At 45.1% G+C, this 27,504-nt stretch overlaps 2 protein-coding genes across 2 annotated transcripts in view; both read left to right on the top strand.

The window, feature by feature from the left end:
* The window catches only part of FAM3B (FAM3 metabolism regulating signaling molecule B), a 33,189-nt gene extending 21,817 nt beyond the window's left edge, over nucleotides 1-11,372 (top strand). Inside the window, exon 10 of the mRNA XM_077818304.1 lies at nucleotides 10,783-11,372. Within this exon, the coding sequence (XP_077674430.1) occupies nucleotides 10,783-10,847 (65 nt within the window). The 3' untranslated portion in view covers nucleotides 10,848-11,372. The remainder of the gene's footprint in view (nucleotides 1-10,782) is intronic.
* A 2,800-nt stretch (nucleotides 11,373-14,172) lies between these two features.
* LOC144265573 (interferon-induced GTP-binding protein Mx1-like) overlaps nucleotides 14,173-27,504 on the top strand; it is a 30,882-nt gene continuing 17,550 nt past the window's right edge. The window contains exons 1-7 of the mRNA XM_077818282.1: nucleotides 14,173-14,273; nucleotides 17,894-17,990; nucleotides 21,297-21,489; nucleotides 22,036-22,173; nucleotides 23,128-23,282; nucleotides 24,953-25,091; nucleotides 26,444-26,642. Of these exons, the coding sequence (XP_077674408.1) occupies nucleotides 17,922-17,990; nucleotides 21,297-21,489; nucleotides 22,036-22,173; nucleotides 23,128-23,282; nucleotides 24,953-25,091; nucleotides 26,444-26,642 (893 nt within the window). The 5' untranslated portion in view covers nucleotides 14,173-14,273; nucleotides 17,894-17,921. The remainder of the gene's footprint in view (nucleotides 14,274-17,893; nucleotides 17,991-21,296; nucleotides 21,490-22,035; nucleotides 22,174-23,127; nucleotides 23,283-24,952; nucleotides 25,092-26,443; nucleotides 26,643-27,504) is intronic.

Below are 27,504 nucleotides of genomic sequence, written 5' to 3'. Positions count from 1 at the left end.
AATCTTTTTGTCCTGAGGAGGAGGAAGTGGTGATTTGGCAGGAGGGAGCAAAGAGAGAGGGAGACTGACAGGGGGTGTGTGTCTGGAGCTCCAATGGCTACAGCTCTTAGGTCTCACAGAGTGAAGCAGCTGAGAACCCACCCGATGCCTGGAAGGCACAGAGCGGCCAATCGGGGACACCCCAGGACGAGCACTGTGTCAGGGAGGAATCACCTGAAAAGGACAAACCGGAGCTAGACCCAGTGTCGCTGCTGCCCAGAGCTGTATGGGGCCATGCGCTGTGTTCCCTCTAAGGTGCGCAGCCGCACACAAGCCCATCTAGGGCTCCGCAGCAGCTGTGCAGGGACGCACACTGGTGAGCGGGGAGAATGTGGAGGGTGGGGGCAGTGGGGTGAGGTGATGAGGGTTTGGGGGAGCTTGGGGCATGCAGCTTGGGGGGGCAGGGGATGGGGAGGGGGAGAGAGAGAGAGATGCCTCTCTGCCCTAGCCCCACCCTCAGGGCTGCACCAGGGACAAGAGATGTGACCCAGGGTGCCTGGGGCAGCCCTCTCTGGAAATGCCAAGGTCAGGGCAGGCTGCACAAGGTAGAGCAGATACTCCCAAGACTGGCGGGTAACACTGAAGTTAAACTCCCCAGCCAGTCTCACACTGTGCTTCTGATCCCCCACACTGGTTATCAAGAAGCAAAAAAGAAATCACACAGCCCCCTTATTGCATTCCAGTTCTCTGGCTCCCAATCAGTACCTAGGTCCTGTAAAGTGAGAAGTTATTTAAAAAACTCTGTTCACATATACAAAATGTTCTTCTGACCCCAAAGGGTCACCCACATCACCAGTCAGTATAGGTTTGTATCTTACCCAAAGTACCATGCTGCTAGCCAATCCTTTAGTGTCTAAAATTAAAGGATTATAAAGAAAAAAGAACAAGAAGAGAGTTGTTAAATGGTAAAACAGTCACACACATACAAAGACTTCAAAATCCACATATCAGGTTCCTAGCAGTCTTGGTGAATTTGCTGGCTTGAAAGTCCGTCTGGAACACATCCACAGCTTGGTTACTCCAGAGGTAAGAAGCAGGACTGAAGACAAAATGGATAAGATGCAGCTGCCTTTTATAGTCTATTGCCATGCGGCTTGTGCTTGTGCTTCCTTTTGTTCCAAACACAAGCTGCCAAGCACATGACCTGGAAGCCTTCGAGTTCTGTCCATAGGCATGCCCCTGCATGCCTTGCTGGGTCATAAGGTGTAGCCCTTGACCTTTTCAATGGGTTCATTGTACAGTTGATGTCCTTAATGGGCCATCAAGCAGGCTAGGCAGTTCTGATGCCAAACTGTCTGAGGGTGTCACTGTCACCCAGAAGCATAGCACAAGTTTGAAATACAGACATACATACACATCTATAACTCATAATACAAATGTGATACAAACATATAAACAAGATTATCATAGTTGGCAAACTAACATTTTTGCAGATACTTTACATGGCATATCTGGCACAACTCATTGCAATTTTACAATATTGATATTAATAAGATCCTCAAGTGTCCCCCAGGAGAGATGTGCTTCTTCCCTGGCCCCAGCTCCAGCCAGGGCTGTGGCAGTAAAAAGAGAGACACATCTCATCCCCGGGCTGTGACAGGGACAAGAGATGGCTCTCTACCCCAGCTCCAGCTGGGGAGAGACGCTTGTCTCTCTCTCTATCTCCCTCTCTCTCACACACACACAGTGTGTCCGTGTGTGTGTGTGTGTGTCTCTCTCTCTCACACACATACACTCACCTCCCAACACATACTTGTAGTGTTGTTGTTTCTACTTCATACTTCCTGCAATGCACGTATATTCTGTGTAATTTTATTCTTTCAAAGTGCTATTTTATTTTTTTGACTGGTCTGTGCATTTCATAATTTTTATTTCTCTTATGCTTAAATTTAATTTTTTGAGTAGTGAGTTCTAAAATGCCTAACCTGTCCTGGCTGAAGTAATTATCCCTATGGTAACTTTTTAAAAATATATTCTATCTAGGTTTTTTGTTTCTACTCGTGGCGCATATCTGCACATTACCTTGATATTGGGGCACATAACAAAATTCAATCCGCATATGGGTGGAAAAAATTGGAGGGAACATTGGCCATGAGTACCTGGGCTTGTGACTTTGCATTGGGAATAAGGAGGGAGGCTGTAGCTGGCCAGGCTGGGAGGTTATTGCTCTGTGTGGCTTTGCAGACAGCAGCAGAAGAGGGCACCAGACAGGTTTGTTGCGGAAAGTTTTCTATTGCCGAAGACGACCAGGAGCTCCCAAGACTCACCACTGGACTGGAACTTTGCCCAGGATTCCTGAACTCTGAGTGTAGACGTATTGCTCAGTGCCCTTTCAGACTGTGCTACCACTGGGCCTATGGGACCTTGGGTTCAATGTAACCCTGTTTTATCTCTCCCCTTATCTCCACCCCCTGTTGTTTTTTCTCCTTTTGTCCTTCTGTAAATCAATATTTCCCTTTCCTATATTTATTGTGCTTTCGGGGCAGGGGGGTGCGTACGTGTATGTTCACTCTGGGGGGGGTTGGAACTGGTGCTGCTGGGGTGGAAGGGACTTTGCCTGCTGCATTCCTGTACGCGCCGTCTCTTGGCCAGAGCTGCCTGCAGAGCAGACTCCATCTTGGCCATGAGGGCACTGAAGTTACACGGCATAGATGTTCGAGCACGGGATCTGGGGCCTTGCAAGGCAGGAAGGTCCCAGAGCTCAGGCTGTAGCCTGAGCCCAAATGTGTACACAGCAGAGGAACAGCCCATTAGTCTGAGCCCCATGAGCCTGGGTCAGCTGACACGAGCCAGCCATGGGTGTTTAATTGCTGTGTAAACAGACCATTAGCAGTGGACATGTCTTCATGACTGCTCTTCTAAGCACATTGGATGATGTACCGAGAGAGTGGGAAGTTGATCAAACTGGTTTTGTCTTTAATGTGAGCTTGTGATGGACGCTGTTTTCTGAAGCTATGGAGATGCAGCAGCCGCCAATGTTCTGGAGGAGATTTGGGGACTGTGTAATGCAATGGCGCCAGCAGCTTTGTGCTGCTGTGCAAGTACAAAGGAGCCAGAAAGCTGCTTTGCACTTGCACAGCCGGGACCCTGGGCCAGGAGCGGAGCTGGATGGCACTCCCTCCCCACCCCACATGTAGCCCCAGCCGTGGCCCCAGCCATGTCCCCCTGATTTTTCCTCCTCACCCCTGTAGGGGCACGCCCCACAGATTGGGAACCTCTGCCTTAGAGACATGGGCAGTTAGGTGGGAATTACAACAATCCTTTCTACCTGTGAACTGCACCAAGTTCAGCTTGGATGCAACTCAGAATTGGACCAGTGTTGTTCCTTCAGGCTTGTACTTCATGGAAGTAGGATAGAACAAATCCCAGAGGGCTGGGTTGGTGTAGGTATAGAGTTTATGTAACCTTGATCAAGGACTTTCAACCTCACTTTATTGAAGGAAAGTGCTAGTGTTTGGAGGAAGAAACTGGCCCTCAGGACAACATCACTGGACTTGGATGGGGAAGAGAGGAAAGAACTGGACATTACCAAGAGAAGAGTGAAAGAGGAAAATTTGAGGAACAGTCAAGAGCCAGGATCACTGAAAATTCAGTTTTCCTTCTATACAAGGAGATCTTTAAAGTATCCAGGGGTAGCTGTGTTAGTCTGTATCCACAAAAACAACAAGGACTCCTTGTTTTAGAGTTTAAGTTGTATTACTGCTTTCTACAGCTAGGAGACAGTAGGAACTCACTAATTTCTACTCTTACACACAAAATGGTGTTCTCTTCTCCATTTAGCAAAGATCTCATAGCAAAGCATTGTAGAGATTTTTGTAAAATGCACTACAGAACCTTTACTATTATATGGTGTTATATGGCATTGGTGCTCTGTGGTGGTGGAGCCCTCTTTGGTAGGAGGGTGTCCAAGGTACAGGGTCTGGAGTGGAGAGGAGTACAAATATGTGCATGCGGACTCCTGGAGGGTAACAAAAAATCCCTAAGCTCATCTAAAGATTGCCCCATCTTGTAAATTAAAACAAAAGTTTTTGTTTTTGTTTGTTTTCAATTTAAGCACTTACCACTAGAGATGTTCAGTCTGGTGTTTCAAACACTGCCACATTTTATTTACATTTAACTTGTGCACGGTAGATCTTGCACAAGTTGGACTAATGATGGCATGTTACTGAATTGGCAGATAAGTGAAAACACTTAAAACCAATAGTAAATGCATCATAAAATGTATTTTGTTCTTTTAACAAGTGTATTCTAGTTTTACATATTTATCATACTTCATAGTGGACTAGGTAGCTAATCTTATTTCCTTGTTTTCCCATTTGCAGCATTACGGAGCAGATTCAAATGTCAAGTTGACTGTTCTAAATCATAACTCACTTTTAATGTCATCAGTTTATTTAAAAACTCATAGTACATGTGACTTGGTTTATTATATTTAAAAGCAAAATTGCAAACCAGAAGGCAGCAAAATATTTCCAATCTATGTTGGGTTTTTTTGATAACTATTTTCTCTCAAGAGTGTTTGTTTGTAAATGTACATGCAGCACTGATTGGGTGTGTGTGTTGATATAAATTGGAAAGAATAAATACCTGCTAACGTAATACTATAGTTTTACTTATAGCTAGTAAACAAGTAGTTTTATCTACAACTTGCTCCATCTCAATTGTTTCTTGCACCTTACTGGTGGCAGGCTTTAGTTTTTCTCTTTAATTGCCCTGATTAGTTTAGAGGGATAATTATATTTTAGAATAGATTTATAACATGCTTGATTTAACCATGGAACTGCTTCCATTTTTTTAATGTATGTATATGTGATGCATGTCTATAAAGTGTCAACCATTTATTCCTTTAGAAATACAGTACATTGTTCTGTAAAACAGGACAATATTTTAAGCAGCAGGACCTATGTTTAGTTTTTTGTATAGGTAGGTGGCACTTAGAATGAGCATACTATGCCTCCTTGGTGAGCTCGAGCATCCCATCAGTGCAGTAAGTGGCAAGGTTTGGCTCTGTATCATCTAGGAGATTACCTTGTTTACTGGAAGTAATATAGAGCCTGCTCCTGATTCCACTAAGAGCAAGTGAGAGCAAGGCTGATCCCTCCTTAGGACCTTGATTCAGCTAATCATTTAACGACCCGTTTAAGTGCTTAGCTGAGCTTTGGGCCTAACTAACTAGTAGTGTTCATGTAGTGCATTCTTCTATGAATGTTAATAAAAATGTATTGTGCAATTTGCGTGGCTTGAACTTATATGATTCAGCTGGTAAAGAGATTATCAGGCCCACTAGAGCAGTGGTTCTCAACCAGGGGCACATGTAGCCCTCGGGCTATGCAGAGGTCTTCCAGGGAGCACATCTAGATATTTGTCTAGTTTTACAACAGGCTACATAAAAAGCACTCGTGAAGTCAGTGCAAACTAAAATTTCACACAATGACTTGTTTTATATTGCTCTGTATACTATACACTGAAACGTAAGAACAATATATTCCAATTGGTTTATTTTATAATTATATGGTAAAAATGAGAAAGTAAGCCATTTGTCAGTACTAGAGTGCTGTGCCACTTTTATGTCTGATTTTGTAAACAAGTAGTTTTTAAATGAGGTGAAACTTGGGTTTACGCAAGACAAATCAGACTCCTGGAAGGGGTCCAGTTATTGGGAAAAGGTTGAGAGCCACTGCTCTAGATCTATGGCTTGTACTATATCTACCAGAGTTATATCAGACATGAACTTTTTGCTAGCTACTTAGTACTCATTAGTAGCTATAATGGGCCTGATCCTTGGCAGATATAAATCAGCATAGCTCCACTAACTTCAATGAAGCACTACTTATTTACACTAGGTGAGTATCAGCTCTCCATAGGTGATATCTGTACTGCCACAAGTACATAACCTCCCTTCCGCAGGCTACATTGCCCATAAAACTGTAGAGGCAGCATCCTGACTACATCCTTTTGGGTTCTCACATGGCTACAGTTGAAGGCATTAAGACAACATCCAGGTAAATCATGTTATGAGGAACTCCTCTCAGCTTGATTTTGGTGCTTATCTGGAGCAAGGAATGCTGTTTAGAGAGGTATTTCAACGCAAGCCATTATCTACAGGGCCCTGTAGCACATAAGAGTGAAGTGCCTCAGTTATCCTCTCACTCTCCAAGGTAAAAACCCTAACTTGCTGGTCTTGCTTCACCTTCTGTCACAAGAAGCAGTGGCTTAAGTATATCACGGCTCACTCTTGACCATTTCAGTAGAATTTAGCAACTGTCCTTGCACCCTATCCCCTTTTGTAGTAACACAGTGTAGAGAGAGATGGCACAAATGACCCATTAAAAATATTGAATCTGCTGCAACTGATTTTCCTATTTAACTGTATTGTGTAAGAGCACGAAATGCATTTCACAATCTTGATATGGTTATTAATACTTTTTTATCCTTATGGCTCCTATTGCAGGACCTTCAGATGGGGAGATATCAGAACAATTAGATATCAGTGCTGCATAAAACAATATTTTACACTGATCAATAACTAATTCTCTGGGTCCTGAATGTGACCTCATGTATTTGATGTTACCAATCTCAAAGTAGAAAGTTTTATTGCGCTATTGGAAGAAAAAAAAATACAGGAAAGGAAAAACATTTAATAACCAAAGGGCACACCCTGATACCCTTACTTATAGCTTACACACTCTTTGCTCAGGCACAAGTCCCACTGATTTAAGTCAGGTTGAAAGAATAGCAAGTGAAGCAGCACTCTCGATTATGCATAATGCTTGTTTAGAAATGAGCAGGCAGGCTCAAAAGTTCCAGCCATTCTGACTAGCTGCAGCTGAAATGCTGAAAGAGACTAGAAATAAGGGGGTTAATGTTGGATCTCTTGTATAACATTCCAGCGAGAACAGCTTGTCCATTCCTAGAAACATTAACTTTTGGTTTCATTTCTCCGCTGAAATGTAAGACAGCAAAACTGTATGTAACCTTTCTGCCCCTCAGAGTTAGCAGCAACAAGGGCAGGATTCAGTATCTAGGGGTTCCTTTTCAATAACACAAGGCAAAACCAGCTCAAGCCCCCATCCAGTGAGCTGGGACAATTACATACCACCATCCCCACCCCTCCAGGTGCCGCTAAAAGGCAATACTTCCCCTCTCGTAAGCACCGAGTCTGAGTATAGCAAAAGCCTTTTAATAAAGAAGGGAAACAATGTGGGATTATGTGGGGAAACACCACAAACAAGATTCATAACATAAACCATGAGCAAAAGATCCACCCCCAAGTAAGTTTGGCAGTGTCCTTTTCACCTCAGGGTCTTAAGTCCAGCAACCCAAATGTCACCCCACCCACGGTTTTTGCCCTTGGTCAGTGCAACCCCAAAGTTCAGAAGTTCATCTGCAGAGTTTACCTCCCAGCCTGAGTGGAAGGGGGGAGGTATGGGAGCACCTTACATGCTCTGCTGATCGGGTTGACGGCCGATTGCCATGCCTCTCTGTGGGGTTCTGCTGCAGTCTTCACCTCCAGTTGTGCCTCTCCGCCAGCTGTCCTGCTAGCCGTTCACCAATAATGTCAGCCCCGCCCCCGCTACTTAACACAGCTCTCAGTGATTTCAGCTCTTAGTAACTTTAGCTCTTTAGAGTGGTAGCCATGTTGGTCTGTATCAGCAAAAACAATGAGGAGTCCTTGTGGCACCTTAGAGACTAACAAATTTATTTGGGCATAAGCTTTCGTGGGCTAAAACCCACTTCATCAGATGCATGGAGTGGAAAATACAGAAACAGGTATAAATACATGAAAAGATGGGAGTTGCCTTACCAAGTGTGAGGTCAGTCTAACGAGACAATTCAATTAAGAGTAGGATACCAAGGGAGGAAAAATAACTTTTGAAGTGGTAATGAGAGTGACCCATTTCAAACAGTTGACAAGAAGGTGTGAGTAACAGTAGGGGGAAATTAGGTTTAGCTTTTGTAATGACCCAACCACTCCCAGTCTTTATTCAGGCCTAATTTGGTGGTGTCCAGTTTGCAAATTAATTCCAGTTCTGCAGTTTCTACTGTCCTTGATTCACATAACCAAGATAACAACACTTTATTACTCCTGCCCCAATAACAAAGAGACTGGGGATCCCACAGCAGCCAAAGTGACCATTTGGGCCAACAGTCCCATCATGCTAGGCAGGGTGGGTGCACTCATGCAAATGAGATCAGCCCCTGAAGTCCTTTTCCACAGCTCACCATCAGATGTCAGGGTAGAGCTCATTCTGACTCTGCTTACATGTAGTTATAAGGGATACAGTATGAGAAGGCTGTTTAACTGAGGGAGATTCACAGCAGCGGAAGAAATGGTAGAATCATTTGATTCCCCTGTATTAAATGTTTTCAGTTGTGCTGTCAACAATTCTTTTAACTTAGACAAGTTTTTTTATATATATAAAGAGTAATAGGATGGGCATTAGAGGTGCAAGCTTAGGGAATACAGCAGAGTTGAGCTACTAAAGGTGAAGGTTACAAGTTACTTTATATATTCCTTGCTATAAAGGTTATCTGTAGTATCAGTTCATCCTGTTTGTTCCATCATAGCCTCCTCATAGCTCAGTTGCAAGTCTGAGGCAGTAAGTCTTTCCATTTCTCCTAATGAATTCATTCTTTTGAGTCACATTTCCATAGAAGGGTATTTGGTTTTGCACCCATAGTACTGAAATACATTTGTCAGCTGCATTTGGGAGATTTCAAATATATGACCTGTTAGACTGAACTAAGGCAGAAAGACATCTGTGTGGGCCAGTCTGATACTTTTACATTGGATACTACCTTACTCTGCAAAAACTCCAAGTGAGATCAATGGAGCTACTTCTGGAGTAAGGTTCTACTCAGCTTGAGTAAAGGCATCACAATCTGGCCTATACTGGCTATTTTAAAAGACTGAAATAAATTAAATTCTAAGAACTGTTCCTATGAAGGACAATAATGAAACCACCACTAACCAAACTGATACATTAGCTCTTTATGTTTGACAAAAATTGGCTACCCACTATGTTTCAGCCAAAGCTAATGTGTGTATTTTAAACCATCTGCTTCTGAGCCCTGGTTTACACTACGAGTTCAGGTCAAATTTAGCAGAGTTAGATCAATTTTACCCTGCACCCATCCACACGACACAGCCATTTGTGTCAACTTAAAGGGCTCTTAAAATCGATTTCTGTTCTCCTCCCTGATGAGGGGTTTAGCACTGAAATCGACATCGCCGGGTTGAATATGTGGTAGTGTGGATGCAATTCGACGGTATTGACCTCCAGGAGCTATCCCAGAGTGTTCCATTGTGACGGCTCTGGACAGCACTTTCAACTCAGATGCACTAGCCAGGTACACATGAAAAGCACCGGGAAATTTTGAATTTCATTTCCTGTTTGGCCAGCGTGGTGAGCTCATCAGCAGAGGTGACCATGCAGTCCCAGAATCACAAACGAGCTCCAGCATGGACCGAACAGAAGACACTGGATCTGATCGCTGTATGGGGAGACGAATCCGTGCTGGCAGAACTCTGACATTTGACAAAATGCCAAAATATTTGAAAAAGATCTCCAAGGGCATGATGGACAGAGGCTATCACAGGGACCGCGGCAGTGCCGTGTGAAACTTAAGGAGCTCAGGCAAGTCTACCAAAGAGGCAAACAGCCGCTCTGGGTCAGAACCCCAGACATGCCACTTCTATGATGAGCTGCATGCAATTCTAGCGGGTGCTCCTACCACTACCCCACCTCTGTACGTGGACTCCTGCAAGGGTGGAGTCTCGCGCAACAGGGATGAGGATTTTGGGGATGAGGAAAATGATGAGGAGGCGGAGGATGAAACCATTCTCCCGGATAGCCAGGAACTGTTTATCACCCTGGAGCCAATACCGTCCCAACCCGGGCTCCCGGACCATGACGCTGGAGAAGGCACCTCTGGTGAGTGTGCCTTTGTAAATATAACACATGGTTTAAAAGCAAGCGTATTTAATGATTAATTTGCCCTGAAGACTTGGGATGCATTCGCAGCCAGTAGAGCTACTGGAAAAGTCTGTTAACATGTCTGGGGATCGAGCAGAAATCCTCCAGGGACATCTCCATGAAGCTCTCCTGGATGTACTCCCAAAGCCTTTGCAAAAGGTTTCTGGGGAGGGCAGCCTTATTCCATCCTCCATGGTAGGACACTTTACCATGCCAGGCCAGTAGCACGGAGTCTGGAATCATTACATAACAAAGCATGGCAGCATATGGTCCCAGTGTTTGCTGGCATTCAGGCAACATCCATTCTTTATCTCTGTTTGTTATCCTCAGGAGAGTGGTATTGTTCATGGTCACCTGGTTGAAATAGGGGAGTTTTATTAAGGGAACATTCAGAGGTGGCCGTTCCTGCTGGACTGTTTGCCTGTGGCTGAAAAGAAATCATCCCTGCAGTTAGCCACGTGGTGGAGGGAGGGGTGAAGCGATCATTCCAGAGAACTGGGTGTGTGTGGGGGGGATTTAGTTGGGTTTGTGCTGCACGTTAACCCGAAAACTGCAGCCCCTCCTTTGAAATGGCCAACTCATTTTAAATGGCCAACCCAACGGGTGCTTGGTATGGGAAATGAGGGCTCTGCTGTTTGAAACCATCCCCACGTATTATGAAGGTGCTATGTAATGTTAACAGCTTGGTTCACCGTGAAAGAGTCTACCCATTGTTCTCTAAAATGTGTCTTTTTAAATACTACTCTCCCTTGTTTTCCTCCCGCAGCTGGAAATGTTTCAATGCTCCACCTATCATCTCCATCCCAGAGGCTAGCGCAGATAAGAAGGTGAAAAAAATGCACTTGCGATTAAATGTTCTCTGAGCTCATGCAGTCCTCCCGCACTGAAAGAGCTCAGCATAATGCATGGAGGCAAACAATGGCAGAGTCCAGAAAAGCAGAAAATGAACGCGAGGACAGGAGGGATGAGCAAGAGGAGAGGTGGAGGCAGCGTGATGACAGAGGCAGGATGCAATGCTGAGGCTACTGGAGGATCAAACTGATATACTCTGGCATATGGTTGAGCTGCAGGAAAGGCAGCAGGATCACAGATTGCCGCTGCAGCCCCTGTTTAACCGCCCTCCCTCCTTCCCAAGTTCTATAGCCTCCTCACCCAGATACCCAAGAACGTGGGGCGGGGTGCTCTGGGCACCCAGCCACTCCACCCCAGAGGATTGCCCAAGCAACAGAGGGCTGGCATTCAATAAGTTTTGAAGTACAGTCTGGCCTTGTCCTCCCCTCCTCCATGACCCCACCCGGTGCTTCCCTCCTCCCCCACCCCTCTCGGGCTACCTTGGCAGTTATCCCCCTCTTTGTGTGACAAATTAATAAAGAATGCATGATTTTGAAACAACGTTTATTGCCTCTGCAAGTGGTGATCGAAGGGGGAAGATTGGTTGGCTTACAGGGGAGTAGAGTGAACCAAGGGGGCGGGTTTTCATCAAGGAGAAACAAACAGAACTGTCATACCGTAGCCTGGTCAGTCATGAAACAAGTTTTCAAAGCTTCTCTGATGCTCAGCGCGCCCTGCTGTGCTCTTCTAACCACCCTGGTGTCTGGCTGCATGTAATTAGTGGCCAGGTGATTTGCCTCAACCTCCCACCCCGCCATATACGTCTCCCCTTTACTCTCACAGAGATTGTGGAGCACCCAGCAAGCAGCAATAACAATGGGAATATTGGTTATGCTGAGGTCTAACCGAGTCAGTAAACAGCGCCAGCACACTTTTAAGCATCCAAATGCACATTCTACTGCTGTTCTGCACTTGCTCAGCCTATAGTTGAATGGCTCCTGACTACTGTCCAGGGTGCCTGTGTATGGCTTCATGAGCCATGGCATTAAGGGGTAGGCTGGGTCCCCAAGGATAACTATAGGCATTTCAACATCCCCAATGGTTATTTTCTGGTCTGGGAAGTAAGTCCCTTCCTGCAGCTGTTCAAACAGACCAGAGTACCTGAAGATGCGAGCGTCATGTACCTTTCCCAGCCATCCCACGTTGATGTTGGTGAAACGTCTGTTGTGATCCACCAGTGTTTGCAGCACCACTGAAAAGTACCCCTTGCAGTTTATGTACTGGCTGCCAAGGTGGTCTGGTCCCGAGATAGGGATATGCGTTCTGTCTATCGCCCCACCACAGTTAGGGAATGCCATTGCAGCAAAGCCATCCACTATGACCTGCACATTTCCCAGAGTCGCTAACCTTGATAGCAGCAGCTCAGTGATTGTGTTGGCTACTTGGATCACAGCAGCCCCCACAATAGATTTGCCCACTCCAAACTGATTCCCGACTGACCGGTAGCTGTCTGGAGTTGCAAGCTTCCACAGGGCTATCACCATTTGCTTGTGAACTGTGAGGGTTGCTCTCATCTTGCTATTCTTGAGCTTCAGGGCAGGGGAAAGCAAGCAAGTCACAAAGTTCCATGAAAGTCCCGTACGCATGCGATGATTCCCAGTCGCAGCTACTGGGAATCATCCCAGACCTGCAACACTATGCAGTCCCACCAGTCTGTGCTTGTTTCCCAGGCCCAGAATTGACGTTCCACAGCATGCGCCTGCCCCATTGCCACCATGATGTCCAAATTGCCGGGGCTCGTGCTTTGAGAGAAGGCTGTGTCCATGTCCTTATCACTCTCGTCACCGCGCTGCCGTCATCTCCTCGCCTGCTTTTGCAGGTTCTGGTTCTGCACATACTGCAGGATAATGCGCGAGGTGTTTACAATGCTCAGACCTGCCGCGGTGATCTGAGCGGGCTCTGTGCTTGCCATGGTATGGCATCTGCAGGAAAGCAGAACTGCAGCGGAAGCGGTGGATGACGGTGGTTAGCAGGCCTACTGCACTGTCTGCTGCCAGCAGCACCAGGACACAACAGTGGCGGTGTCGGTGAGCTGAGCTGAGCAGGTTGCACGCTTGTCATGATATGGTGTCTGCAGGAGAGCAGAGTTGCAGCGGAAGTGGTGGATGACGATGGTTTGCAGTCCTACTGCACCGTCTGCTGAAAGCAGTACGGCGTCCACATGGAAAAAAGGCATGAAACGATTGTCTGCCGTTGCTTTCATGGAGGGAGGGGTGACTGACGACATGTACCCAAAACCACCCGCGACAATGTTTTTGCCCCATCAGGCATTGGGAGCTTAACCCAGAATTCCAATGGGCAGCAGAGACTTCAGGAACTGTGGGATAGTTACCCACAGTGCAACGCTCCGAAAGTCGACACTAGCCACAGTACTGTGGATGCACTCCACGGATTTACTGCGCTTAGTGGGGGACACACACAATTGATTGTATAAAATCGCTTCTATAAAAATCAACTTCTATAAATTTGACCTAATTTCCTAGCGTAGACATACCCTGAGAAGCATAAATCCCACTGAAAATCTCGTTCCCAATTTTGCTCCCATCCCTTGCTCTTGTAAACTGTACTGTATGACCTAAACTGGCCTATTGACTTCACTGGAACTGCTCAACAGCAGCAACAGTGGCATATCTGGGGTCTGAGAAGGCAGGTGTGAAGTGGACAGCTGGAGTAGAATATGCAATACACACTTAAGGGTCTGTGTACACAGAGGCAGGGAGGTGTAATTCCCAAATCACGTTGTGATTGCAGCATCCACATACCTTATAACTCCTGTGCCCATGAAGAGTCTCTTGAACTTTAGTGGAGCTCTGGTAAGATGCAGGGGACTGCCTATGCACGGTAAATTTGGAGAATTAGGACCTAGATCAGTCAAATATTAAAAATTAGACACCCTACTCAGCATCTTCAATCAAAGAGAAATTGACCCTAGTTATTTATCTTTAATATTCTTGGGGTGGGGGGAGGGTTGCCTCATGCTACCTTAATTATGTCTAATAAATGCAAACTGCAAATCACTTCTGTCCAGTGCAATGTCTGTACACTTAAATTAGGCACTAGCTTGTAAGATTATATCGCAGAAAAGCTCCGGAGGTTTCTTTCATTTCTCCTGAATTGTGTCACAGAAGCTGGGTGGAGCTAATGAGCGCTGTATATAGCCAAAAGCATCTGAGTGTTAGAAGTCCCCTTTCAGCCCAGCATCTGAAACAGGTAAGAAGCTTTCTCCTATGTTCCTGCTCAATGAGTCACTGACCACTGCAGTGTGGATAGCTGGGATCTTTCTATTGCAAGAGAGAGGAATTACTTTAGGTAGCCAGATGTGGGTAGCACAAGAGCTGCTACCAGGGAGCCTGAAACAAAAGTGAGGTAAGTGCGTACAAAAGTCCTTTCTCTCGCTCGACGAAAACAAACGCACTCTGTTGTACAATCTCCACTAGTCGCATAGAGTTACTGGGGGGGAGGGGCATGCCGTTTCTGTCGGAAGAGGACGCTTGGGGGAGGAAGCGCGGGCATTTTGAAACGGGAGAGCCTAGGGGTATTGGGTGGTGCCGCTACCCAGGGTTTCCCGCAGGCTGGGTAACCGGGCGGCCGGAGAGAGGCAGGGCCTCCTACTGCGGGGCGAGCCACAGCGCGACGTGGGCGGGCCGCGCTTCGTTCCCCCCGCCGCCGCCGCCGCCTCTCGGGGATCCGGGGAGCCTGGGCGCATGCCCGCTGGGCGCGCAAAGACCCCGAGGCGGGCAGACACCGCCCTGGCCACCGGGGACTGCCGCCTTCCCTTGGGCGCGCGGCAGCGCTCGGGCCGCGGGCGGGGGCGCCCGGCGCTGCGGGCGAGGCACCGCGGGGCTGCGATGGGGCCGGCTGCCGCGTTTCGGTTCCGCGCGGCGCTGCCCGGGCAGCGGCGGCGAGTCAGTGACCTGGGTGCTGCTGGTGCTAACCCCAGGGGAGCTCAGGAGGAGCACCACTGCATGCGTCGGATGAAGCGGGCTGTAGCTCAGGAAAGCTGATGCTCCAATAAATGTGTTAGTCTCTAAGGTGCCACAAGTCCTCCTTTTCTTTTTGGGGATACAGACTAACACGGCTGCTCCTCTGAAACCTGAGTTCAGTCGCGTTCTCCCCCCTCCCCCCCCAGCGTCATTGGTATCCGAATCTGGGCAGCTCAGCATACCCCAAAAAGAGCTTGGATTGCAGTCACTAGATTTCTGACAGGTTTCAGAGGGGCAGCCCTGTTAGTCTGTATCCGCAAAGAGAACAGGAGGACTTGTGGCACCTTAGAGACTAACCAATTTATTTGAGCATCAGCTTTCATGAGCTACAGCTTGCTTCATCGGATGCACACTTTCTGAAATAAGTCAGATGTCAGTAAGTAGGAGACTCTTTATTTTCTACCACAGCTCTTTGTACCTCTCCTCGCTTGTAAAATAACCTAAAAGTTCATATCGATAATTGTCCTGTTAGGAGAGATTGGTTTTTACATATGTAGCCATTTGGCAGTGGTACGCAGGGCCGTCCTTACCCATACGCGATCTACACAGCTGCGTAGGGCACCACAATGTCGAGGGGCGGCCCAGGGTACAGGAGCCACCGCGTAGGGTTCTGAATTAAGAGTTTGAATAAATTGTTATGCGTAGTGGTTGTTTCACTGGAATAATATAAAATTTTCTGATTTGCTTTAAATAGTACCCTGTCTGCTAGTAGCCTAAAAAATACAGGGCAAAACATAACGACTGGTCCTTAACTATAAAGGTAATATTCTTGGAAATCAAAGATTCTAGCGCTCGGCTGTTAGTTTAGTTTCCCTAAGTTCTGTCAGAGAAAAGAAGGATGGAGATAAGTAAGACATAGGGTGGCCAACTTTCTAATCGCACAAAACCGAACACCCCTGACCCACTCGCTCCATGTCCCCTCACTCCGTTGCCCGCTCTCCCCCACCAGGCTGGGGAAGGGAGTTGGGGTGGGGAGGGGTGAGGGCTCTGGCTGGAGGTGAAGGCTCTAGGGTGGGGCCAGGAATGAGAGGTTTGGGATGCAGGAGGGGGCTCAGAGCTGGGGTTGGGGGGGCTGCAGGGGGTGGGCTCTGGGAGGGAGTTTGGGTGTGGGAGGGGACTCTGGGCTGGGGCAGGGGGTTGGGGTGCGGGGGAGTGAGGGCTCCAGCTGGGAATATGGGCTCTGGGGTGGGGCCAGGGATGAGGGGTTCAGGGCTGGGGTTGGGAGGGACGTGGTGGGATGCAGGGTCTGGGAGGGAGTTTGGGTCTGGGAGGGGACTCTGTGATATGGGATGGGATTCAGAGTGTGCTTACTGTGGCTCCCAGGAAGCTGTCCGCAGGTCTCTGTGGCCCCTAGACCAGAGGTTTTCACAACAACATTTTTGGGGGCCGGTCCAACAAATTTTCCTAAAATACTTAATTAGCTTTAGGAAAAACTTATAAATATGCACATATACGTGTCCAAATCATTGTAATTTATTTATGTAGGGGTTTTTTGCAGGCTCAATAATAAAAATAATGTATAGCTGTATTTTGGTGCTCCTTGCTCTCACTGCCTTCCCTGGGCCTCCACAGATTCCCCTGGTCCCCACTGCCTCCCCCAGCCCCCCATCGCCCCAAGCTCCCTTCCGTGGCTGCTCACCCCCCTCCTTGCCTCTTGACCACGGTGCTAGGTAAGGCCTGTACTGCTGAAGCCCCATCATCCTGTGCTGAAGCCCAGAGCCAGAGCCTTATGGCTGGAGCAGGGGTGGGAAGGCTGAAGCCCAGAACCCATGCACCTAGTGGCCACAGAGACCTGGCAGCCGCTTCCAGGAGCCACATAGAGCCAGGGCAGATAGGGAGCCTGCCTTAGCCGCGGCCCCCTGCTGTGCCGCCAACCAGACTTAATGGCCCAGTCGGCAGTGCCGACCAGAGCCAACAGGGTGTCTTTTTGACCGGGCGTTCCTGTAGAAAACCGGATGCCTGGCAACCCTAAAAGAGTTAATAGTTTTGAAATAGTCCTAGCATATAGCCAGGTAAAGGTTCTCTTTCTCTTTAAGTAATTACTTACGTTAGCAGGTGTTACTGTATGAGAACGCAAATGACTTATCTGACAGAAATCTGGATTATAGGGAAATAGCACAGAAGTCACTGCAAACAACTCTGAAAATCTAGGTGAAATGAATAGGCAACATGATGTATATTAAGGATGTTTGAGAAAAACTCTTTACTAACTATATTGAAATATATTTTGTAAGTTTCCTTAAAAAAAAGAGGGGAGGTGGGCAGATCCGCAACTGCTATAACTCAATATAGCTAAGAATTTTAGATTTATTAGTCCTTATTGCATCAAGCGATGGCTTGTGTGTGTGTGTGTGATTATTTTTTGTCAAAAGAAACTGAGATTTGTTAATAGGAATGTTATGGTATTTCCAGCTTTTTTAAAAACCCGTTCGTAGCTGCAAAGTAAATGTTTTATTTCTTTTGATGATCATGATGGCTGGTGCTGTTAACTGTATTTGCGTGGACCATAAATCTTGATATATGGATTCTTACTACAGGTCCTAATTTTGGCCTAGTTTACTATATTTTACGGGGAGAAAGCAATAAAAGAACCTAAGATGGTCCCAAGACACTGCTGATAATGCATAGAGTTGCTCAGTATTATTCAGTGGTTAAGCATGATCATTCTGGGGGACTAAGATCATGCAGTAGGCCCAAAAGCTTGTTTGTAAAACGAAGTATGCTGTGTGACAACAGTTTATGTAGAACTAATTAGAACATAAATATTTACTCCACTTCTGTTCTTTTAGTCCAGTAAGGTTGGAGACAGTGGGCTAGATCCACCCTCAGCTCATGTAAATTAGTGTTTTGATTTCAGTAGAGCTATCCTAATTTACACTAGCTGAGTATCTGGCCTAATAAAATCTTAGCAGATTGGTATATGAGCTAAATTAACAATGCTCTTTTGATTAGGAAATGTGGCCATATTTTGCGTATGGCCTAATGACTTGATTTTTATCCCAGGAAGATATCCTGAAGACTCCAGTGTAGCATGATGTCTGGGAAGAGCATCAAGAGAGAGGAAAATCCCCCATCTCCAAAGGTGAATAAAAATGCACCGGTGAGTGACACACATATATTTGGAAGACCATACACTAAAATTTGCAAGGACTATACAGCCATCATTTTGATGAAATACAAGACCAGATATTTGGCTGGTGTACTGTGGGCATAGCTCCACTGAAATCTGCGCTTTTAACTCACGTATAGTATTGGGCATTGGTTTCGTCGTCAGTGGACCAGGTTTGAGAGAATTATGTATATACGTACATGCTCCTCTCTGGAGAGCTTAGGAGATGGGAGCAGAGCTGTGCCTCCAAGCAGAGAAGCTCTGGGACGTTCTCTTTTGTGAAGAGCTGATGCAGGCCGAATGCCTCAGGGAGCACTAGGGAAAGGAGCATGCTGAATAGCAGTCCTAGCACCTGCTAGCATAAGTTGCAATGGACTTGCTACCAGAAGGTCTTGGGCAAATAGTGAAGGTAGGGCCCTGGCCATCTCACCAACCAGTCTGGTCACAATCCCTCGAGCTGTGCCGGTTGTGCTAGCGATCCCTCTTCTCTTACTGCTGTTCACAGGAGCACTAATCTCAGTGTTCTGCCAGGGTCCCAAGTGGGTGCTCTGGAAGGGGGAGAGGGCCTCTGTCCCTGCACATCCCCAGCACACCTGCACTGGGCATGCCCAGATTTAGCTCTAACTGTTAATAGTCCCAGTGCATGTTATTTCATAACTTTTGCTATTTTCCTGCTGTGTAGGAGAAATGCAATTAATTCTACATAGAAAATGCTTGAGTCTTCAGGCTCACTTTGGGTATCTGCTTTAAAAAAAAAAATCTCCATTTTGGTATGTGCAGTGACTGCACGGTATTGTCAGTTCTTATTAGTGCTCGTGGAAGGTGCTGGAATGACAGCCCTAGTGACTGAAATGCTTTTAGCCACAGAAGAGTTACCTGTGGGCACCAACAGCAGCAACATACATTTCCCCAGAAGGCCTTGCCAAAGTATCCCAACCCTTTTCTGCAGGGACTGCCTCTCAGGGTAAAACAGTCATTCAGCTTCTAAGGCCATTCCGACTTAGGCCCCTCCAATGAGAGCGCTAACTAGGGAACCGATTCGTGACAGTCGTGGTGTTCGCTTTTGTAGGGGTGGACACCAGTCAGGGACTGGACAGCAATCCCCAGCTCATTTCACTCAGGCAGCTGAATAGTTAGTAGATGACGATAACCATGGGCACTTCTGAAGGTTGCCTAACAGTCTTCGAACCCCTCAGTGTTCGAACCCCTCACTGTGCAGCGTAATGCACTAGAACAAGTGTGTGCCACCTTTCTATAATGTCCCTCGTCAGTTAGGAAAGCTCATCAGAGAAGGGTGGAGAAAAAGCCACCAAATCTCCATATGAGCCTTCAAAGTTGGAGTTGTTTTGAATTTGAATTGAATTGAATTGAATTTGAATTTGAGAGAAATACCTTAAAATAATTATTGGCATATGAGCAGGGAGGCTTTCAGGCAGGGGACTGTGTGAGGCCGGTAAGTGCGGGGTCTCTTACATTAGGCATCTCTGACGGTAATTAAAAACACTAGTACCAATGGAATCAATACAAAGAGAAACCACAAAGCAACCTCACAGACAAGAACAATGAAATAGATTAAAAGGACTCCCCCATTTTCCCCATGCCTCACCCACCCCTTGAGCAATCGTCCTTGCCTCTCCAGCCCTCTTAAGAAGATGAGCCTTCCAAGATGCTCTGAATATCAACAGATTAGACTGTTCTGAACCAATTAGCTGGAAGGAGCAGGGCGCATTCCAAAGAGAAGCGGTCCTCATGGAAAAGGCCCTGCCAGCTACCTCACTGTCTCATCCTGAGGTAGAGGGGGTCTAGCTGATGCACCTCCATACATTTCAACTGCAGCTGGGATGGCACAAGGAGGGAGGTAGTCTCCCAACCAGACACGCTGAGACATGTGGGTTTTGTTCTTCACAATACATATGGAATACACAGGTCTTCCCAATATTATGTATTTTAGTGTCTCACAGAGTGTCCGTCACTGTGGCAATCACTCTTTTTACTACAGATCTGTTTATAGCACACTGCTGCAAAAAAACCTCCTGGAATAATGCTGTGTACCTGTGACATTCTCCACGGTACAATCTGGACTGTTGGACAGCTGTCCGTCCCCCGTCCTCCGTCCCCCACCCAGTTCTCTTGCCTGGGATGACTTTTACACTGCTTAGCTTCTACCCCTTGGTGCTACTCACACACAGCTTTTAGCATGCAAAACCATTCCACTGGATTATAGGAATGCTTCAAGCAAGCCACTGCTGAATTACGTACAGGGTGACACCAGCAAATTCTTAGTCCTAGGCTGGCTGCCCAGAAATATGCATCTTCTACTGCTCAGTATCCTCCTGGACAGTACAAGCTCATATATAGTCTGTCATTTCAGCAAAGGAAAATGTTTATGCGCCAGCCTTGTTATCTCAAGTAGAAGTTCCCAAACACTTCAATCCTAACATACACTGGTTTAGATAAAACAAAATAAAACAAGTTTATTAAATCTAGAATGATGGATTTTAAGTGATTACAAGTGATGAGGCATAAAAGTCAAATTGGTTAAAAAAGAAATAAAAGGATAAAAATGCAAGCTAATTCCTAACTTTACTAAGGTAATACTATAAAAGCAAAAAAGTCTGTCTTACCATAAGCTGCAGTGAATTTCACAGGCTTGGTCTCCTTCCAACCTGAGATCCTTCCCCCTGTTCAATGTCCTTCAGGAATTTGTTGATGCTGTGAGCAGAGAGATAGGAGGAGGACAGGTGATGTGGCAGTTACTGTCTCTCATTCTTATACTCCTCTTCCCTCTTTGAGGATTACCCTCCTCCCACTGGGGTGCAAACATACAGGCTCCTGTATGCGTGCGGTTTGAACCGTCTCTGAGATAAAATGTAAATTTCTTATTTATACCTTCTCCTGTGCTGGAGAATGGCTGCTTAAGCTGGTGATCACTTTTTAACATCTTGCTGGTGTGCTAGGGTGTCTTTGCTTCTGAGAAACTGGTTTGTGGGTGTTACCCAGAATTACAGCATATTGCAGTAAGAATCATACAGTAGAAACTTATAACTTTACACATAATGTTGCTACACATATTTCAACAGGATAATCATATTCAGGAGATTATGAATGTTCAAATGATACCTTAAGGCATACTTTGCACAAAATATATCATAACCTTATAAAAGTGGTGAACATGGAGTACTGCGTGTCACAGTATCTCATCACTGACACTGTACCTATATTTGTAGAGGCCTTTTATTGAAACTGGAGGTCAAGGTCCTTCTTCCATTTATAAGCACTTTTTTTTTTTTAAATCAGAAAGCAGAACACTCCTTGTGCAGTCAGTATGAGGAAAAGGTTCGTCCCTGTATTGATCTCATTGACTCCCTGAGAGCCCTCGGAGTAGAAAAGGACCTGGCTTTGCCAGCGATTGCAGTCATTGGAGACCAGAGTTCTGGAAAAAGCTCGGTTCTAGAAGCCCTGTCTGGAGTCGCTCTTCCTAGAGGCAGTGGTAAGAATTTACTTCTCAGCTTTTCATGTCAGAAATCTGACATTTCCCTGGGTCACAGTGGTGTGGTGTTCTGTAAGGGTGCTGGAGGACTGCTTTGAAATGGTGGGGAGGGGGAGCATGTGATCTGGGAGACTGAACATGGGGCTGGAAGGCAGGAAACCTGGGCTATGTTGTCAGCTCTGCCAAGGACTTCTCATGTGACCTTGTACAACTCACTTCACTTCCCTGATCTTCAGGTACCCCTTTCTTCAAAATGGGGATAACTGCTATATATTTACCCACCTATGTAATGAGCTTTCAGTTCTTCAGATGAAGAGCACAAAAAGCAGACTCTAGGGGTCCTTGAACTCCAGCGGAAAGACTACTGTTGCAATGAACATTGCATTTGACCCCTACTGCTGTGTAATTGCAGAGCAATAGTAGTACGATACATGTTGAAAATAAGCTAAGGACAATATGCTGGTATTTCAGTGGCTTCCAAAGAGGAGGGAAACGTGTTTCATTCTTCATACATGACTAGTGCTTTATGTTTGTTTAATTTGATAGGTATTGTTACCAGATGTCCTTTAGAGCTCAAACTGAAGAAAGTGCATTATACACAGGAATGGAAAGGAAAAATTACTTACTTGGAGATAAAGCAAGAATTGAATGGTCCTTCAGAAGTGGAAAAAGAAATAAGGAAAGGTAAATGTAACCTGGGGCGTCAGTAACATACTTTGAATCTTGTATTTCCTGGTGGCCCTGATTCTGCAATGATGTCTGTCTGGGCACAGGAATTTATTTCAGGATTGAGGCCTGCGTTTGCAATGGCATTGTAAAAAGTGGGGATTTCTCACTCTTCTGTTCTGGATGTTTGTGCCTAGTTAAGACATTATCATCACTTATGCTTTCCTATAGCTCCATAAGTGTGCATAGTGCTTACAATAGGTAATATCTGCAAGTGGGTTCCCTGCTGAGCTGGCCAAATAACAAATTGATTGGTTCACTGGTGATTTTGGAAAAAAAAAAAATCTTGTTTTGAGTCAAACTGAAAATTGTCAGTGAATTGGAAAAAAAATTGTTTCAGGTCAAATAAAACATTTCATTTCAACCAACTCGAAACTTGTTTATTTGATATTAGCCATTTGAATGGTTTTGAAATAAAATGGAAGTTCGTTTTGTTTTGAAATTTGTTTTACATATTTTTAGCTGAAACCATTTTGTGAGATTGACATGAATTTGTGAAATGTTTTGGTTTCACCAAATCTACATTTCTCGCTTAAAAAAATGTGTGAAAAATTTCACCCAGCTATACTCTGTGCTTCAAACCAGACATACACTTACGCTGGATGCTGACAGATTAGCAGCAAGCTTGTGGTTTAGCACTCCACTGTTCTTTGGGGCTGATATTTGCTATTCCCTGGGCCAAGTCTTGGATATTGTTGTCCTTTACAGTATAAAAAATGAAGACTAATCTTTATTATTTTATACTATATTTATAAATCTTCTTTCAAAGCTAAAATGAAGGGATAGCTTTTCTGAGATCACATTTTCTATAGAAATAAATTTAGCAATAGGTTTTTTCTTAATCCCCATTATTTTCTAGTCTAAATTCCATGACAAGCATCTAATCTTTGCTTTTATGTCTCCTTCCTCTAGCCCAGGATGCAATGGCTGGTGAAGGAGTGGGCATTAGCCAAGAATTAATTTCCCTAGAAATTAGCTCCCCGAATGTTCCAGATCTGACACTGATTGATCTGCCAGGGATTGCGAGGGTGGCTGTGGGGAATCAGCCAAAAGACATTGGAAATCAGGTAAAGTATGTAGCAATTCTGGGCTGGGAAACTGGTAAATGATGGCAAAAGAGATTAGGGTGTCTTGATCTGCATAATCTTCTGTTTAATGGTGGCACAGAACAGACAGATATGTAATTTCCCAAGAAGAAGTAAGATATAACAAGCTAGGGTTTTAGTGGAGGAAGTGCTAGCATTGAGAAGGATGTGCCATATACCAAAAGGGGGAAAACTCTAGATTCTGTAGATAAGAGTGTTTGTTTGAGACATTTTCTAACTTCCATTAGAGTTCCATGTGCTCTAATGGAACTGTGTGTGTGCTTGCATGTGCGTTCGTTCACCCTGCAGAGGTTTCAGCAGAGTTGGTTACAGGGATTTTTGGCCCCCAGGAAGGTCATCTTTCCAGGCACCAATCCCGCTATCTTTCCTGCCCATCCCCATTAATCCTCCTCCATCTTTCCTTTTTATTTTCCCTCCTTCCCTCTCCCTACTCTATTCTAATTGAAGGAGAAGGTGGTGGTTAGATTTTCTGTCCATTCAAAATCTCCCTTGGACTCACCCAGAGCTGAGGGCATCTGATCTTTGCATCCTTAGTGGTGTCCCAAAAGTTGACTCTGCATTTCTGGGGAAGAAAGAAGGATGCTCTAGAAAGCTTGTCTGATTCAAACACTGATGAGGACAATAGTCAGCCTGCAGAAATTACTTTCTGTGGCTTCACTGAAATTTTTGATCTAATGTTTTTATTTTTGTAATGACCCTCTGGCATTTACACTGAGGCAAATGACTTCTCATTGTCTCTTTCAAAACAATATTTTAAATGCATGGGAAAAGAAGGTGCACATCTGAAAATGGCATGCTCAGGGCTTACTTATGCCCCAGCAACCCCTGAGAGTCATGGTCCTCTGAGGCCATGGGCATCTGGCATAAAATAGAGCAACTCTGAGGCTGCCCTAATTTATGCTCAGTATCAGTCCACTGACTACCAGCCCCAAGGCTGAGGGGATACACAAGTGTGTTAAACTCATTTGCACACATCCACTTCCTGAGCTGCAGCTGAGGATCTGGGCCTAACTGTTATATTGTAAGACTTGTTGTCTTCAAGTTTTCAATAGCATCATAAAAAGCTAAAATTTGATGTTGCTTAATCATTCCTAATTTAGTTCTAAGTGTACCTGCTTGGACTTGTAAACCTATTACAATAAAGACCATCATAAATGTTATTCTGTGCTTTTAAACAATGTTGTTCAAGTTGGTCAAATGTAGTATGTTTACATATGTTTATTAACACTTTTAATTTTACCTTTAGATGGTAAGATTTCAGGCTGTATTGTGTTCTTCTGAAATTCTCATGTAAGTTTTCGTCCCATAGTCACATCTGTAATACTAATGATATGCTATCAAATCTGACCACGATTTTTGCAGTACTGGACCCAAACCACTGAACCATTAAGTTCTATCCCATGCCTCCGGCAGTACTCAGTGCTTTGAGGCAAGTGAAAAAACACCATAATGCACCTAGGCAATTATGCAGTCGGCATAACCACATTAGGAGGTGGGGGGAGGGTAGCTAAATAAATTCCTTTGAAAGCTATGAAATCTGGAAGAACCAAACCTACCACTTGTAATAGGACTTACCTACCATAGCCTATGTGAAGTAATAAACTTTTATTACATTTCTTATTTCATTACAGATCATAAATCTAATTAAAATGTATATTTGTAAGCAACAAACTATAAATCTGGTAGTTGTACCAAGTAATGTGGATATTGCAACTACAGAGGCCCTAAGAATGGCTAAAGAGGTGGATCCTAAGGGGGAGAGAACTCTAGGTAAGTAAAGATACATATATTTAAAAATAAAATGGTATTGTGTTGTGCGAAAAGTCATTGTACTTGCAAAGAATGTTTATTACTAAACACTGGAGAGGTTGAGCATTTTCTACCAGTTACCCAGGTAGCTAAAAGAATCCTAGAAAAGCAGCAAAGGAACGAGAGATTTGTATTTTGGTGATGGGCTTGCTATCATTTGAAATCCACACAGGATTTTCCTATCCATGCTTCATTTCAGAATCTAAATTTCAGACAAAAAAAATCACAACTGCTTTAGGGGAAAATGGCTAAAGGAGTGACCATCCCCTTCCCCTGAATTTATGAGCGTTATCCTATTCTGTAAAATGTTCCTGCAGTTGTCTGTTCTGATACTTTGTAAGCCTAGAATCATTTGGGAGTTTCTTTTAATGACTCTCCAGGGAGAATATACTCATGTGGAAGTCCTTTCCTGGGCACTCCATGGCACTTAGGCCCTCACGAGTTCTTTAAAATATATAGTGTAGTATTTAGAAATCTATGGAAAGAGGACATAGGTGCAAGTGTGCTACATTCATAATGCATTAATAAGGTAGTAAACATCAAGTATTCAAAAAGATGTATATTAGACAGTGGGTCAGATCCTCAGTTTCAATGGAGCGACTCCAATTTATACCAGTTGAGGATCTGGCCCTGTGTGTGGATAATGATATACACACACATACATTCCCAGACTAAAACTATGTTAAGATGGAGTTCAGGCTGGGTGAATAGATCAGTAATTTACAGTAAGTAAAGATTACACTGATGTCATTATCCAAAAACCAAGCATTATAAACCAAGGAAATTCAGACATAAGGTTACACTTAGAAGAAATACAAATATGTTAGGGTATGGAAATCCACAGGTAAGGCACCCAAACAACCTTAAATCTGACCTGTAGTGACGCCATGGAAAAGCTATATGGTTATGACTGAGGCATTTTAGTGTCCCCAGATTAGATTAAACTGATTTTTAAAGACACATTAGAATTTCTCTTTTTTTCTTTCATGGTGAAAACTCTGTTTTGTTCCTTTATTGAGATTATTCTGGATATCAGATACTGTGACACTAAGTGTTAAATGTCTTAAGGACCCATTTTAAAATCATTTTAATTCATTTAAACCAATTTGCTTGTAAATTCTTTTAAAAAAGAGAGTAAATGCTGTGATTTTGGGGGGAAAGATATGAAAAATACAGCATATATAATGAAGTGATTGGATCCCTGTTTTAAATGCAAAAGTCAACTCAGTCCTAACTGTGGAAGCACGAGTGGTGCTTCCATCTACAAAGTGTGTCACCTCTCTAAATACAATCATTGTTTTGTTACTTCACAGGGATTCTCACAAAACCCGATTTGGTCGACAGAGGAACTGAGAGCGATGTCGTTGACATTGTCCGAAATCTCAGTGTCCCCCTAAGGAAGGGCTACATGATTGTTAAATGTCGTGGGCAGCAGGACATCCATGACAACTTGACACTGGCCTCTGCAATTCAGAAAGAGAGAGAATTCTTTGAGGAGCATGAATATTTTAGGTAGCTTTAAAATCAATACACACTGAATATTGGACAGGTTCTTCCCTGTTAAGAGTTTAAAAAAAAATCACAGAAAAGTGAGTAAATGCATGCCCTTATACATCCATGCAATGGTTAAAGCCAGTCATTAGGACACATTATGAGCAGTAGCGTAGCTAAGAGGGGAGCGGGGGGAGCGGCTGCTCCCCCACTGAGCACAAGTGGCGCCTTTTTAATGTTTTGGCGCCTTTTTAAATTTCTACTCACCTGGCGATGCTCCGGGTCTTCACCAGCCGGTCCAGCGGGACTTTGGTGGCAGGGTCTTCACGTGCTCTGGATCCAGCGGCACTTCGGTGGCGGGGTCTTCACATGCTCCGGGTCCAGCGGCACTTCGGCGGCAGGGTCTTCACGTGCTCCGGGTCCGGCGGCACTTCGGCAGCGAGGGCCTTCCGTGGTGCCGAGGACCCAGAGCGCCGCCCAGTGAGCACAAGCGGGTGACACCTTTCTTTATGTCCGCTCCCCGTTTGCTCCACCTAGCTATGCCACTGATTATGAGTTGGACTATGCATGCACAAAGGGAAGTAGATGGAGTAAGTATCCACCTTATGCTTCTACGTGGGCTCCTCAGGCTTTGGGTGCAAGCACACAGGAGTAAGTAGGGGTACTTGCTTGCTTACACCCCAACTGGAGCAGGTGAGTGGGCCTTGGCTTTGTCATCTTACTGGCCAGGATAGTCAGGAGTTCACTTGTGGTTGTGGCCATCAGTAAATTACCACCTGCTGAGGGGAAGGCGGAAGCAGGGGAGGAATTGTGACTCAGCGGTGTGTTTCTGGGTTATAGTACCTCCTGGGAAGGTGCAGCTTACACACAACCCCTAGCTTAG

Source organism: Eretmochelys imbricata, chromosome 1, assembly GCF_965152235.1.
Source record: "Eretmochelys imbricata isolate rEreImb1 chromosome 1, rEreImb1.hap1, whole genome shotgun sequence".
NCBI lineage: Eukaryota > Metazoa > Chordata > Testudines > Cheloniidae > Eretmochelys > Eretmochelys imbricata.
The sequence above is the reverse complement of the archived record's forward strand: the minus strand, read 5'-3'. Positions and strand labels throughout refer to the sequence as shown.